The following is a 15236-nucleotide window of genomic DNA, read 5'->3' as shown; positions in this document are numbered from 1 at the left end:
ATACTTTTATATTAAAATGTTTTCTTTCTTTGTCACAATCCAAGGTTCATCAAGAGTCATCCATTCATGAAGTAGAAGAAGAAATTCCTGTCAAACAACAAACTGTAGTTACCTTTGCTCCTGAACCTGAGATGAAAATTCACGGAGAGGTGAGAAGCAATTATTTATTATCAGGATTGTCCAAAATGATTGGGATCCTTCCAAAATCAAATATATTCCGTTATTTTATTCTAAATTAATGATTTAATTTAATTTGATTAATTAGTGATTAGGGATTAATTTAGAATCGATTAATTCAAACAAAATTGTCAATTTAAGCATTTGCAGTCTCTTGATATAACCAAAAAATGTCTCTATCATTTTCTGAAAACAAAAGTAGAGGGGATGGATTCACTGTATCCCTCCCCAGCTCATATTATTTTACGAATCCATATATGGTCTATTTTCAGACGATATCAACAAGTTTGGTAAAATCGGAAAATGGTCTCGGATTTTCAATCGCTGGTGGTATTGGTTCAACCATGTATCATGCCACGGATCCTGGGATCTTCATTTCTAAGATTGTTGAAGACGGTTGTGCTGATGTTGACGGAATTTTACAAGTTTCTGATAAAGTAATTTCGGTGAGAAATAAAAATGGGTTGCAGAATATTTTTACAAAACATTTAATCAAAGATGGTTTGTAATGGGTGACCAAAAAACAGAACTTAGGTTGTTTGGGACTTATTCTAGAGACAGCATAAGTTTTGTGCATTTGTGGATTACTGAAACACAATCATACACAAAAAAGAGTTTGATTGCTAAATGAATTTTGTTGTGGTATGCCAGGTTGCTATATAACACATGATTCTTAGTGGGATGAATAGTGTTTTTCTTATATTGAAATGATGCGCATGTTTTTCTTACAAAATTCTACAGCTCTTCATAAGTTTGAGTTGGGTTGCTTCCTATCTTTTTTCTATGCCTTTATGCTAGTGAATCCGTATGCGTATACTGCAAGGATACTGTAGCTGGAATAAATATGACTATTCTATTCAATCCATGACTATTCTATTCATGTGCAGCTGGACTCTTTAATTGAATAGAATCTTCATAAGTTATTAGCTTAACTGCATATATAGCTAAGCCTTCTACCCTAACAAATTCACTTGTTGTACAAATTTAGATTAGGTAAGGCTAACATAATGATTGTCATAAGAAGGGAACTATATTTCGAGAGTATTTTCATTCAAATGCCACAAAGTACCAATGCGAATTTAGTGCATGTTTTGATCTTTATTCGCTGTGGATATTGTCAGCAATAGTTTTTACTGCTGTATGGCTAAGCCGTGGCAAGTTATAAGTTCGAAAACAATTTTCACTTTTATTATCATGCATATAATCTTCATTTTCAGATTAACGGCATCGAAATGAAAAACATGAGACACGACGAAGCTGTCAGGCTTTTAACACAAGTTCCTATATCATCACCTGTTGTTATCGTCGTTTACAGAGAAGATATTTATTATTCCCAGCCTTCCCCTCCCCCTGTTCAATCCAATAATAACAATAAAAGAAGCGCAACACCCCCACCACCTCCCACATATAACAGTGTCAATGCTGATGAAAAGTTTGTAACAGAAGTAAGTTTAACTGTTTAGTCTATTTAAACCTTTGCTGACGATGAAAAAGTATTGTATTTGGTTAACCCCTTGTATTTTCAAGAATCAATAATGCATGAAAATTTAAACATCAGTTATTGGTAATTAAAATAAGGTGAAAACGGAGGTATTTCAGGAGTGGTTAGTTTAACCATCTGTGAGTTTTTTGCTAAATTTCCATGAGTTTGGAATTCTGGTGTAATGTCCATAATTTTGAAATGTATTTGTAACACAAGAGATAATGAATTATTTCATGCTCATGGTTATGCATGTTTGAAATTATATGTTTGTAATTTGGCATCAAGATGGGATACTCATAATAGTTTTTTTCTTCTCACTTTTCAGGAAATAATTCTTCACCGTGGAGATGGTGCTCTGGGATTTAGCATAGTTGGAGGAAGTGATCATATAAGCCATCCATTTGGTGTTGAAGATCCAGGAATTTTTATATCAAAGGTATGTATGATACATGTCGTATTGAGAGATTCAAGATTCTTTCGTATTGGACATTTAATAATGTACATATGAATTATTTTGCTAAATTGTTGCAGTTGTTGGAGTGACAATTGTTGTTGGGAAAAATGCTTTTCTTCATAACTGACAGACAGATTATTTTCAAATTTTCAGTGTTAAAGACACTACAACGATAATACTTTCAATTTTTGTGATGTGGGACCCGATATTTTTTGACTCTGCTTCCCACATATTTTGGCATTCTATTGTTCCATATATACAATAATCATTATGTGGCATGTTTTCAAGCAAAGTTGTCACCAATATAGGAATTTGTACTAAAATCATGCGATTTAGCCATTTTGCCCATACTAGTCACTCACTTCGAAGTTGGGTTTGTTTGTTTTAGACAAATTTTATATGAAAAATTGCGCTAATGTGGAAATAATTTTTCAATTGATATTATAGTGTTATAGTGTCTGTATTTGACTGGGTTAAATTTATTTTACTGTATTAAGTAATTAACAAATTTTTCTTTTATTGGTTTATTTAGCTTCAACCGGGAGGAGCAGCGGCATTAAGTAACTTAAATATTGGTGATAGAATTCTGGAAGTTAATAATACTAATTTAAGAAAAGCAACACACGCCACTGCGGTTGATGCGTTAATAGATAGCGGAGAAAACATAAGGTTACTTGTCAGGCATGATCCACCACCTGAACAAATGCAGGTAATGATGATGAATTTATAATCTGTTGATCTTTAGGACTTCAAAATGATTTCATAGGTAGTCCTTCAGTTTTTAGTATAGATCTTTCAATTTGAATACATGGAAATGGGTTATTTTGGTTTTTCCAAATGAATTTCATGCAGGATTTTTAGATTGCCGTTTTATCTGAGAAAATTATTCAAATATATGAAATACTCTTGATCACTTTTGAAGTCATTTTCAAATTAGAGGGATTGGATGTGTCATTAAAAGACAGTGGCAAGCAACTCAATATCTTTCTATTATCGTCTAATTGAATTCTCTCTTTCAGGGGTCGACTTCATTTTAGTGACTCATTTTGTTATATTGACATACCCATTATCATATTTACAAATTCAATTCATCTTATACAGATTTCTTTTTTTAAATACTATTATTGCACTGCAGTGGGGAAGGCCAGCATGACATTACCAAGTTTTGTTTGATTAAAATAAAATTTCTCTTTACCTGTGCAATATCTTGTCACTTATTTGAGGCAAGGATAATCCAAATTTAGCCAAAGGAGGAGATTTAGTGGAAATATTTTATTTATTCCTGAAAGACCTTTCAGTTTGGCTATGCTGCTTACTGCTGGCCATTATTTGAATATTTTGTTATTCATTATTCCTTTGCTGCATGTTTTCCCAAGGTAACTTAATCCTATGTATTTTTAATCCAAAATATGTCATTCTCAGGAGATCAATTTCACAAGGTACTCTGGTGAAAAGTTAGGAATCAGTATCAGAGGTGGTGTACAAGGACAACCTGGAAATCCAAATGATAACACTGATGAAGGAATTTTTATATCAAGGGTAGGATAATTAGACTTTGTAGTCACCGGTTAATTTTTCAAATCTGTCTCATCTTATGGCCTCTATTTGCTCAGTAGTTGTCTATCTTAATTGCAGGCAATCGTGTAACATTACTAATATAATAAAGAACACGTTTTTAAGAAGTCATTAGCGGCATTGTCTTCTTAATATAATTGTTTTTAGCCTGATCCCATTCACTTGTAGTAGTAGCACCAAGCATTTGCTTTTAGATTGCGAACGATGGGGCAGCGACTCGAGAGGGTCGTCTCAAACCTGGTCACAGGTTATTGGAGGTTAATGGCCAATCATTACTCGGTAGCACTCATGCTGAAGCAGCAAAAGCACTCAGAGCTGCAGGAGAGTATATCTCTTTACTTGTGTGCTATGGATATGATGCTGAAGACGGAATTGGTCCAGAGGATGTAAGTCATTTAACTAGATTTGGTGAATATGATACACATTGCATACGCTTGGTGGCGGGCTTGTTTGCTCAGTGCTGATACATGTGCATGTTGATTTTAATGCAAAATTTGCAACGCACTGTTTGGTGACTCGCTTTGGTGGCATTCCGAAATTCCAAAATTTATAATTTTGTCCTATGGCTGTTGCTAAAGGCTGTGACTGCAATCACATTTTTGCTTCAAATCAACTGCTTCTGATATGTGATAAAAATTATTACATAAATTTTATCATTCTTTTCTTTCAATAATTATAAACAGTGAAATTAAATTTCAGTTTGCATTTGACCCGAAGATTTATTTAAATATTGAATTTAGTCACGATGGTAGAACTTTATATTTTGGAATCTTGAAGTAACATCTCATATGCAAATCAGAACATACGTCTGGATTTTGTCAACCTTATCATTATTGCCAATTCCTCATAGTTATAACTTATAAGTATTTATTTTATGAACGTTGCGAGTTGGTCATGAATAGCTAACATGAGGTTTTCATCAGGTTGTGTGAAGATTAATGTGTAGGTTGTTTCGTTTAAGTGTGTGTATGTGTAAAGGGTATAGCCATTTTGTGTGAACCATGAAAAATTTCTCAATCTTGGACATGAACAGTAGAAGTTTATAATATATTCTAACTGGATTTTATTGTTTTATTTGGTTTTTATTTGGATTGTGATATATAATACCTTCTTTATATTAGTCAAAATGATGCCCTAAAAAATATAATCTATTCTCGAAAATAAACATTTGGGCACTGTGGCCTTTTGGTTAAAGTGCCAGACTTAACTTTAATGGAATTGCAGGTTCAAATTATCGTATTCATTTCAAATCCAGCTTTAGTTACGAAATATGATTTTGCTTTTTCAAAAACCAGGTCTCTGTAAGACTTGGATACTGTGAGTCGCTGGAAAAATCAAAAATTGTATCTCATATTGCTTAAAAATTGGAAAAATCTGGCCTGTCAACATTATACTTAAAACTTACCTGATTTTGGAATTTTGAAGTTTTTCTCATCAGCTATCGGCAAATCCAGATCAGTTTTAAAATCTGCTTGAGCCTTATTGCTTAGTCTGTAATCATTACCTTGTAACACTGCATGTTTGATTGAAATCACGTCATAGGTGAATATAACGACTTCAAATAATGTCAGCGATAGCATGGGATCCATCGACCAAGATTTGTCTCCCGAGGAGATTAATATTAAAAAACAGGTAATAGTGATAGACCTCAATATTTTTGTACTTGTAAACCAATAGTTCTTTTTCCTATATCTCCAATTCACCAAATGACTATACTTTCCGTCATTGGATTCACTTTTTAGCATGCATAAAGAAAAGTGTTAGTATTTTGATAAACTCAGCTCCTTTGTGAAATTTTCATTTCAAGGGATTTCATTGCCTTATGGCTTGGTAGCCAGACTGACAGCCAGAGAAATACTTGTTCCTCAGCTATTTTATCTGTTTTTCTAATGCTATTTCAAAGAATTGACTGTAGCCTTGTAGGTTATTTTTCTTTAAATAGCACAAGTTTTACTGGTTAACAATCATAGTGTTTCATAACTTATTTGTTTGGATTGTAACCATTTAAAGAATCTTGAACTTATTATATGGCTTATGCTTACTCAATGTCATTTAGCTATTCAACATTTACTGGCTTTTTGTATGCTTGCTCTTATTTTGCCTTTGATGTACCAGTACGATTTTTGTTGTCAGATTTCATGATTCCTTCATGCACAATTTAATTTTGGTTCGGAAGTCTTCTGCGATGAAATAATTTTTATGCAATCATTTGTGTGCCATTGCGTGTTTTTTTGTACACTCAATTGAGTTATAAACTGTTTGAATAAGGCAAGGATATTTTTAATATTGTTAAGCCAAGGATGTCCAAACTGAATTGCGGAGGAATTGATTATATTCAATATTTTAAATTCTTGATATAACAAACACAACTTTAAACTTCTTTCAATTTCGGAAAACTATGAAAAAAACGATTGCTATTTGTCATAACTTTCCTACTTTTTCAAATTGAAAGTCATGAATACAGATTGATTTCAGTGTGTTACTGGAGGAATATAAACCCAATTCAGAATTAATTGAAGATACTATTTTGGAATGTATTCGAAATAGTAAATTCATTATTTTTGGTCATCCCTGTTTGAAGCAATCGCACTAGTTTTGTGTGTGAGATGCAGTGATTTTACTTTATTTGTGTGACATTTTGAATTTGAAACTTTGGTGGTTTGGAAAAATTTTTTGCGTAAGTTTAAAAAATGTGGTTTTGGTGATAAAGGAAGCTGATATGATCAGAGAACAAGATGAATGGGAAAAAGAAGAAAATGAAAAAAGGAAGAAACAGATTGAAGAAAATGTTCAAGAAGAAGAAGAAATTAAGAAAGTTAATGGAGAGGTAGGAATAAAATGACAGTAGTGAGACTTCAATTTTGGTATTCAGAGGTACCGGATTCACACCCTATCCATCACCAACAAAATTGGATGTTTTGTATATAGGCAATGCCAATCTGAAAGATTCAATAGATTAAATCCTAAAAGCTGTCATTTGTCATGTACATAACACTAATTTGATATATGTTATACTTGCGAAGGTCTGCTTCTTTGGTGTTGTCTATGTTTAGTATGTAATGTTGTCTTCATTTATATTGCTATTAATATTAGTGGAATTCAGTTGTGGTTTACTGTAATATGCCGAACAAATACACTTTCAATTAATTCTTTATTTCTATCTTGTATCAATCCGAATTTTTGCTAACACTGTACAATATGCACTTGACCAACAATCCTTTATTTCAAATGTTCTCAGGCCATCATCGTTTACCTTCTTCAACTTTTCTATACAAATTCTAGTCCACTTGACTATTTTCTATACAACTTCTTTCCTTTCGCAGCTTTTCTTATCTAGAGCACAAACCTTGCCTATTATTGGTAGAAAATTTCCATATGGAAAATCACTTCTCTTACCAAAATCAGCTACCATGGATACTCGCTCTTCTGCGGCAACAAAATTCTCTGCTATACCGGCTGGTTTTGCCACTCTTACTCGATTTCAAAAGATGTCTGAATCTAATCTCGTAATCCGCTCACAGCAAAGACGCTGTGGGCAGAGGTATCTACCAGAGTATACTTTTCGTGGCAATGAGACTCATAGTATGAGAAGTATTGAAGACGTTTTCTTCCCGTGTTTAAGAAGTCCCGGCCTTGATTGGTCTCGTGGTCCAAGGCAACAAATTGGCTATCTCGATAAGCCACCGGATCCAGTCGTGGAAGATATGTTTTTGAGAAAGATACGTCGCGCAGAAGGGAAACACGCTGTTGCTATATCACACCCACTCGGAGTGTCACAATCTGTCCCGAGCTCACCCGGTTACTCACGGCGTCCTCGAGTTAAAGTGTCAGATTACAAAGAATTAGCAGCTCTCCCACATTCAAAACCTCTTCTTGGCAGGAGACGTTCATCAGTAAGATGCGTGACTCCATATTGTCACCAATCACTTCATTACTGTGTGAATTGTCATCTCGTACTTTCAGCAATATATTATGAAAACTAAGATGCTCTTGTTTTAATTATCGAATTATATATGCAAATCAAGTTTCAGAAAGTCGTTTTTCTCTATATCTGCTTCACAAACTCTGGTCTCACTTTTTTCCACTATTTTGTATTTTCTACTCTACGTTCACTTCCATTGCATGATACGCGGCATCTTTATTATCTATTCCCACAAGCATACATATTCTTATATTATATTTCATCATTTCATTCAGGTTCACACTACTGAACCAATTGAAGAAGTGCGGGAAGATCCCACTACATTTAAATTCAATTATCATGATCTTGCTGCTTTACCAAGCAGAAAAAATATTGATAAAGTATTGCCTGCTGCACCGAAGGTACTAAATAACCCGATGCCATTTGTCCCAAATAGGATTACATTATATTTCTTCTGTATTTTTTTTTTGTAAGATTGAGTTTATGATAAATTACCTGGCTTGGCTTTTAAGTCATATCATACTGATATGGTTTGCTTTTAGGCTTGGTGGCACAGCTTGCTTTTAATTATTGTGTGTCCAATGTTTTTATTCTATTATTATTTTGTATACGCTGATTCACAAGTAGTATTCTATTTTTTCAGAATTTTTGTAATATGTCTTTTAGACAAAGAAATTCACACTAGGCGTAATAGACTAGTGGTTAAAGCGTTGGACTTAACTATTTCAGCATTGCCGGATACATATCTTTGGTTCAAATTCACATCACACACAGGATGTAATAAATTGGATAGACAATATCGAATTTGAAAGATTATTGTTGTTAAATAAATAGTCTCTCATTACATATTATTAGATATTATCGATTACCTAATAAACATCGTTTCAGTATTCACAATATTTTATGTTGGATGCGATGCTTTTTATATGCGATAAACTTTTTTCATGATCTTCCAGTTTTCTAACAACACCAACAACAATGCTGTTGAGTTTCGCACTGCATCACAACCTCGTTCATTTGAACTCCCCATGTCTGCTCCCCCAGTCCCTATGCGGGTACCTGCTTCTAAAGTACCCCCACCTGTACCGGAAAAAACAATGTCGTTTAAAGATCGACGCAGTATGTTTGAAAGTTCTGCTTTCAAATCACCTGATCCTGATGCAAGTGTTCGACGAAAGAAAATCAGTCTTGTTAGTGTTCAAGATCTCGGAAGTTTAAAGAGGGAAGAACGTGAGTTATGCTTTGAATAAATTGATTAAAACATTAAATGTGAAATATTTTGTTACATTATAAATTGCTATATTAGGAAAAGCAGCATTATAAAAGTTTGGATCAATTCTAAAAAATTAAAAGTTCTCGTATCTCTATGTCATTTTAATCCACTTTTTCAACCATTTAGATTCCCAATTCCATAATGTATTAATAAATAATTACACTGAAATTTGTCTCACGATTCTGTACCATTTTTGGAGATCGATTTAAGATCACAATATGGTTAGGTTTTCTCTGTAAGATGTGACATTTTTTAGTAAAATCATGTTCTATCCTGACAGAGTAAATTTTGGTGAATATCTTGTGACAAAATAGGATTGTGAATATTCTTTTAATGAATCCATTAAGATTGTCCAACATGAAAATGTATGCTTGAATACATTTGAAATTTTTTCAAGAGAATTTGCTCAAAAAATGAGGTCAATATGCATATCTTAGCGAAATATGAGGTGTATGAAAAAACTATAACAAAATATGAGGTGTATGAGCCTTTAGGTAAAATGTATCATCCATCATCAAGTAAAACTTATCATTTTGCCAATCCAATGCTTACAGAACGAAAGTTTGGTACACTGTCAAAAGAAGATATTCGTAAATCGTTGGATCTAGATAGGATGGCAGAGGGTGCAGATGAAGTTGTTCACAACATTGAGGATATGTCTGAACCAGTACCAAAAACACCTCACACACCTTCACAGAAAAGTCCTTCATATAAAGTACCTGAGAGACAATTGTAAGCAATTAAACAACTATACTTTTTAAAAAACACTGTTGAGCCCCAAATTCTATCTTTTGAAAATATAATTTCATAATATAGTTAGTCCTATTTCTCTCCAAAATAGAGACTTATTCCTTTGGGAGCACTATTATAATGGACTGTGTTATTCTCAACTTTTCGAGCTTGCCAATTAAAAAAAGTTTCAAGTTGTCGAACACGGAAGGCTGTGAGCTCTCACCTGTTTACTGTCAATGTACCTACCAGACAAAAAAATTTATGTCCCAAGTTTTTTTCTAAGAACTTCATTTATGTAGCATTCCGATAGCTGTTTTCCTGATCATATTGATGTGAACTGCTGAATAAATTATGGGTATCCCTGCTCAAGCCTGACCCCTATCGAAGCAAACTCATTTATGTTCAATCGATATGCCCACAATAAATTGATAGAAAAGATACTTGCATTCTGCGTATGAATTTCCACATTTCAACATATCAAACCCTAATAATGGTACTGGGAAAATTTTGTCCAGAGAATTCTTAGTTCGGAAAGTTCTACCCAGACTTCAACCCTAAACCTAACCTATATCAAAAATCTTTTTATGATTGAAATTTGGGGGCTCCCGAAGTATGCGAACCAAGATGGCGGACATTGGAATGTAATATGTGTACTAGGGTAGGGTTAGGCCATAATTTTAGGTATAAATACTACGGGAGGCTCTTGGCTAGTCTTCGAACTGATAATAGGACTAAAATAAGGAAAATTGGAAAAAATTTATCGCCTAACCCTAACCTGTTACCCATGTTACGTTCCGATGTCCGCCATCTTGGTTCGCATACTTCGGGAGCACCGAAATTTGTATAGTGTCATGTTTTTAGACTTTTTCAGACTTGAATTCTGTGTGAAATTTTCAGGAGACTGTTATTAATTATATCTTTTACATATCAGGACGGCTAAAGAAAGACTGATGGGACAAGCTGCTTTGAAATCAATGTCAGATGGACATGATAGGGAAGCGATAAGAACATTAGAAAGGGATATGGACAAGACTAATAAATTTTTCAACGAACCTTCTCCATTGTGAGTATGGAAAAACTTGCTTTCTGCAAATGTGAAACAACATGGAAATATTTAGTTAGTGTTTATTTATGTAGTAAATTAAATTTCGTTGCTCACAGCATTGAAATGGTTTTTCGATGTCTTGATACAATTCGCATCTCTCAAAAAAGTATCTTTCACGTAAAGGATTATTGAAATTCTGACTTATTCCTTAAATTCTTGTTTATGAATTTATGATTAATTTAAACATGACCTTTCTTATCTTATCAGTGCTCACTCTGTTGACCCAAGGAGAGATTTATCGCCAGCTGATAAGAGAGCACACGAAGCAATGAAAAGACAACAAAAAAGACAGGAAGTGTAAGTATTAGCAGTAAGTTTAAAAAGTACAAATCATATTATTATATTAATTATACCTTTTGCATTTTATCATCTCATAGTTACGCATTGTCTATTTCTGTGGGCCCGATTTGCGGTCTATATTTTGTACTGCAAGTATTTTGGTGCGATTCACTATGCGTTGCTCTTTACAATGAATGCTGCTGCATGTCCTATAAATAACGCTGGTGTTTTCAAGTCGTTTTTATTGTTTTCCTTTGTTGCAAAGCAGTGGGTGTATAATTTAATCAAGTGCTAATATCATTTACTTATAATGTCATTCGTATTTTTACATGCACTACTGTGAATGTGTCACTAGGGGCGAGATGGACTAACAGTTGAAACGTTAGGCATTACTGCGTTGGCATTGCAGATTTTACATCTTTGGTTCAAATCCCATCACCCAAGGTGTAACAAATTGGGAAAAATTTCGGTCCTTCCAAACAATAGTAGCACTTTACGTATCGTTAGATATTAGTGGATGCTTGTATATGGCCACCGTATAAAAGAGAAATTATTGTGATTACAATATTGCACTGTAACTGTTGACTATTTTGACAGCTTGAGGTTACTTGAAGATGACGCAATTCAAGCTCAGATGGTCATAACAAAAGAAAAAATGATTCAAAAAAGACTGAGCGACAGAGGGTCTTACAGTTAAATAAAATACACACTGAATCAAAACACCATGTAGTTACCGACTAATCAACAACATTACCACGACTGAATAAAAAGGGATCTAGATTTCAAGTGTAAGAATCAAGTGTAAGAGGAATTTTGCCGAGTTTGAGCTGTGGATAAGTAGGAACATGCTACTTTATGAATAACTCACTGCTTGTCGAAATATTTGCTTCAGAAAAATTGATATTTACACTGAAAGAAAGTTTGTATATATTTGGCAATGGCTTCAAAATTTATTTTACTTTTCTTGTAGTCTGTCGCGTTTTAATCTGTTATTGTAGCCGTTTTTATTGCCTTATTATTGAAAACAGTTTGTCTGCACTCTATAATAAAGACGTGGTGCTATTTTTTGAGGTTTTTAAACAACTTGTTGTTTTTTGCGTTACTATTAATTGAAATAATTATTGATGTTTTTGTCACAAATCAACACCAATCATTGAAATTTTTATTACGTTGTCGCAACAAAAGTTTATGCTGTTGTAGTTTTTAGTTCATTGCTTAGATTTTACCCAAAAAAATGGTTTTAGCATTTAAATATAGAAATATCTGTTTAGAACAAGAATTTTAAAACCCATGTTGATAGTAGTAGTCAAAGTAGTTTTGAAAATTTAAAATTTGCTATTGCAAAATAAATTTACTAAGTAAAATTTCTATCATTTATAATAATTTTACTGTTAACCATTTTGAAACATGATTCTCACATCTGACATTGATTATTCAATATAATGGTATCTAACAAATGCTAATGATTGTGAGGTTTAGATTTGAATTCAGATTTAACAGCCCAATAAATGGAAACACAATTTTTAAAAGCAAAATTCTCTGATCATCAAGGATGACTATCAAGGATAGTCGATCATAGATAAGAAGAAATTTTTAAAGATAAAATTTTGATGATTTTTCAAATACACAAAAATTCTTATCGCAAAATAAACACCTTGTAGTATTCTGGTCGATCGTACCAAATATGATTGGCCAAGGACGTGACACATGTGAACAAAATCTTAATGATGTGATGTATATCTGGCAAATGCATGGTTGAACATGAAATTTAGTCAAATCAATCTAAACTGATATGTCTTTTCAATATTATTGGTAAAAGATACAACTCCATAATGAAAATAATTTTATTTTTATTATTTTTCAAGTAATTCATATAATCTGTACTTTTTTTCGTGTATGTTACCTTACTGTTTTTTTTTTTTACTATTCAGTGTGTTTTTGTGTGACTCTTCTTACATGTTTCATTTCATTTTATGCTGCCTATTATAATGTACAATAACATAGATTGTTTTGTGTATAAAATATGATAAAAACTATGATAAGAAGAGTTAGTATAGATAAATACAATGTAGGTTGTGACGTTATTCTTTATTTTTTTGCGTCATCACTTGACAAATAATAGGAGCACTTGAAAGAATAATAAAATTTCGAATATGAATTTAATATGAATATGATGGATTTAAATTGATGCAAAATATTTGAAATGAAATGAAATTAACTGCACAAGCTGGATAATAAAATTTAAGAAATAAAACATTCTGTTTTAAACCCTTTATCTGTTTGGTAATTCTGATTTTTACCATGGATACTTAAAACACCCGAAAATGACTATAAAATTTTCTGTAACAGGACACTATTATGATGTAATCTCAATCCTATAAGAACATTTTTTTAAACCAGGAATTAAAATTCAGATTATAGTGTATTTATTATGAAAAGAATGAGGATATTCAGCCCATTTTGAATGGAAATTTGAGTTTATTTTAACATAAGGTGGGCATAATATGTTAATGAATTGATAGCCTTTAATTACTGTTGATCGGTGCTTTAACTTGTAATATCTGACAATATTGAATACTACTATAATTTAATTCAATAGCATGAATTTTGTATGCACTCAATGATTGGGTTATTTTTCTTTTATAAATAAGTGGTTGCATCAATTTATATGTATTCAAAGTTGATACTGCAGCTAAATGAATTGTTGGTTGATAATAAGATTTATAATTTTATGTAACCTGTATTTTTGTTTTGTTGCACAATCCCTGTATGTTTTCTAATAATTGTAGTGAAAAACTGTTTTTAAAATTTTTAATAGTAGTAATAATATTGTAATTTTATTCTAATAAAAATACCAATTTTATATAATAAGCCATTTTTTCGATTCATTAATCCATGATAATCGCAATGGAATCATAAATATCTTACACAAAGTCGCCAGTTGTTCCTGCACAATATTTTAGCTTACGTATTTCTGGGTTTATTCTGGCTAAACGGTTGTGAGCAGTTTTATATTCCATTGTCTATAAAAAGAATGTGTGTCCAATGGAGCACTGTACATCATCAGCTAAAGATGGAAATTTAAATCGATTTTGGGGAGGTGCTGCCCGAAGTGTTAAAAGTGAAAAATGCTCTGGGTCTCAAACCTTGACTCATTGGTTGTTCTTGAATATATCTGGTACATAAAATGGTAGAGAAGGTTTTTCAACTTTGTGAATGTCACTTAATTATTAATAATGGGTTAATTTCCCATTGTTATAGTTATAATAGTTTTTGTTCTTGAACGCTACAGCGATATTTTTTTTTGCGTTTTAACTCAATAAATTTTGCTACTTAACATGTTGTGGCATTTTACGTTTGTGTTCTGTTATCTGATTATAAGGGCAAGGACTAGATCAAAAATGCGCACGGTTGGTTGCCAACTTGTTTTTATTTAGTATTACAACTTTACAGACACAAAGCAGTAGCGCGTTATCTCACTGATCAGTAGGATTAGGAATCAATCAGGAGAGTTCACATCTGATAATCCTGTAGTGATTTTTCGGCAAGAAATGTGGAGGCGGGGTTGCGGCCGCGAATTCGACAGATCTGATTGGACCGGTGTTTTCATCGGTATGGGCGTGAGCCGCATGTCTTCGATTGGCTAAACGCGTTTCGAAAGTGCGTTTAATTAAACAAGGAATTTTTCATCAAGTATGTAACGTACTATGTCATCTTTTGTTGCAATATGTACGTATGTAGGGAAGCATCCTATCCATAGCCTTCGCCCAGTGCTCTGCTCATCGGAAGCCAACACTATTGATTATACAACATGCAAGTCATTGCCGAGCTATTGCGCAATCACATTGCGAGCGACGGGCGGCCATGTTTTTTCTCTCGTTTTATTATACGTCACCAGTAGACGTCACCTATTCCTCTCTCTTTATTCTCTTCTCACGCCGAGTGATGCAACACATACGCAAGGTCGATAACGTGTTCGAATTGACTTTTATTCCGTCACAAACACTCTAATCGAGCGCCAAGACGGGACTAATTCCATCCGGCTGCAGATGGATGTAGCACACCTCAGTTTCCTATGTGATGAGTCTTAAGTTTGTGCAGACTTCGGTGTACAGTTCGTTTATAATTTTCTGTAAAGAATTGGTAACATGTGCCATCATAGATACAACACGCCAATATTTCAAGCAGCTTTTATATGGCATACAGTGAAATATGTAGCGGGCCGTTGCCGCAAAA

At 33.2% G+C, this 15236-nt stretch overlaps 1 protein-coding gene across 2 annotated transcripts in view; it reads left to right on the top strand.

The window, feature by feature from the left end:
* The window catches only part of LOC120342505 (protein scribble homolog), a 37538-nt gene extending 23184 nt beyond the window's left edge, over nucleotides 1-14354 (top strand). The window contains exons 18-32 of one of the 2 annotated variants that reach the window (XM_039411358.2): nucleotides 45-149; nucleotides 450-623; nucleotides 1395-1622; nucleotides 1986-2096; nucleotides 2647-2823; nucleotides 3537-3653; nucleotides 3884-4075; nucleotides 5232-5321; nucleotides 6400-6516; nucleotides 7887-8012; nucleotides 8568-8841; nucleotides 9439-9616; nucleotides 10548-10679; nucleotides 10929-11018; nucleotides 11598-14354. In XM_039411358.2, the coding sequence (XP_039267292.2) occupies nucleotides 45-149; nucleotides 450-623; nucleotides 1395-1622; nucleotides 1986-2096; nucleotides 2647-2823; nucleotides 3537-3653; nucleotides 3884-4075; nucleotides 5232-5321; nucleotides 6400-6516; nucleotides 7887-8012; nucleotides 8568-8841; nucleotides 9439-9616; nucleotides 10548-10679; nucleotides 10929-11018; nucleotides 11598-11697 (2211 nt within the window). In that variant the 3' untranslated portion in view covers nucleotides 11698-14354. The remainder of the gene's footprint in view (nucleotides 1-44; nucleotides 150-449; nucleotides 624-1394; nucleotides 1623-1985; nucleotides 2097-2646; nucleotides 2824-3536; nucleotides 3654-3883; nucleotides 4076-5231; nucleotides 5322-6399; nucleotides 6517-7886; nucleotides 8013-8567; nucleotides 8842-9438; nucleotides 9617-10547; nucleotides 10680-10928; nucleotides 11019-11597) is intronic. The other variant, XM_039411359.2, reaches the window with a different exon arrangement.
* The last annotated feature ends 882 nt before the right edge of the window (nucleotides 14355-15236 follow it).

Source organism: Styela clava, chromosome 3, assembly GCF_964204865.1.
Source record: "Styela clava chromosome 3, kaStyClav1.hap1.2, whole genome shotgun sequence".
Lineage (NCBI taxonomy): Eukaryota > Metazoa > Chordata > Ascidiacea > Stolidobranchia > Styelidae > Styela > Styela clava.
Note: the sequence above shows the minus strand (reverse complement) of the source record. Positions and strands in the feature narration are given on the sequence as shown.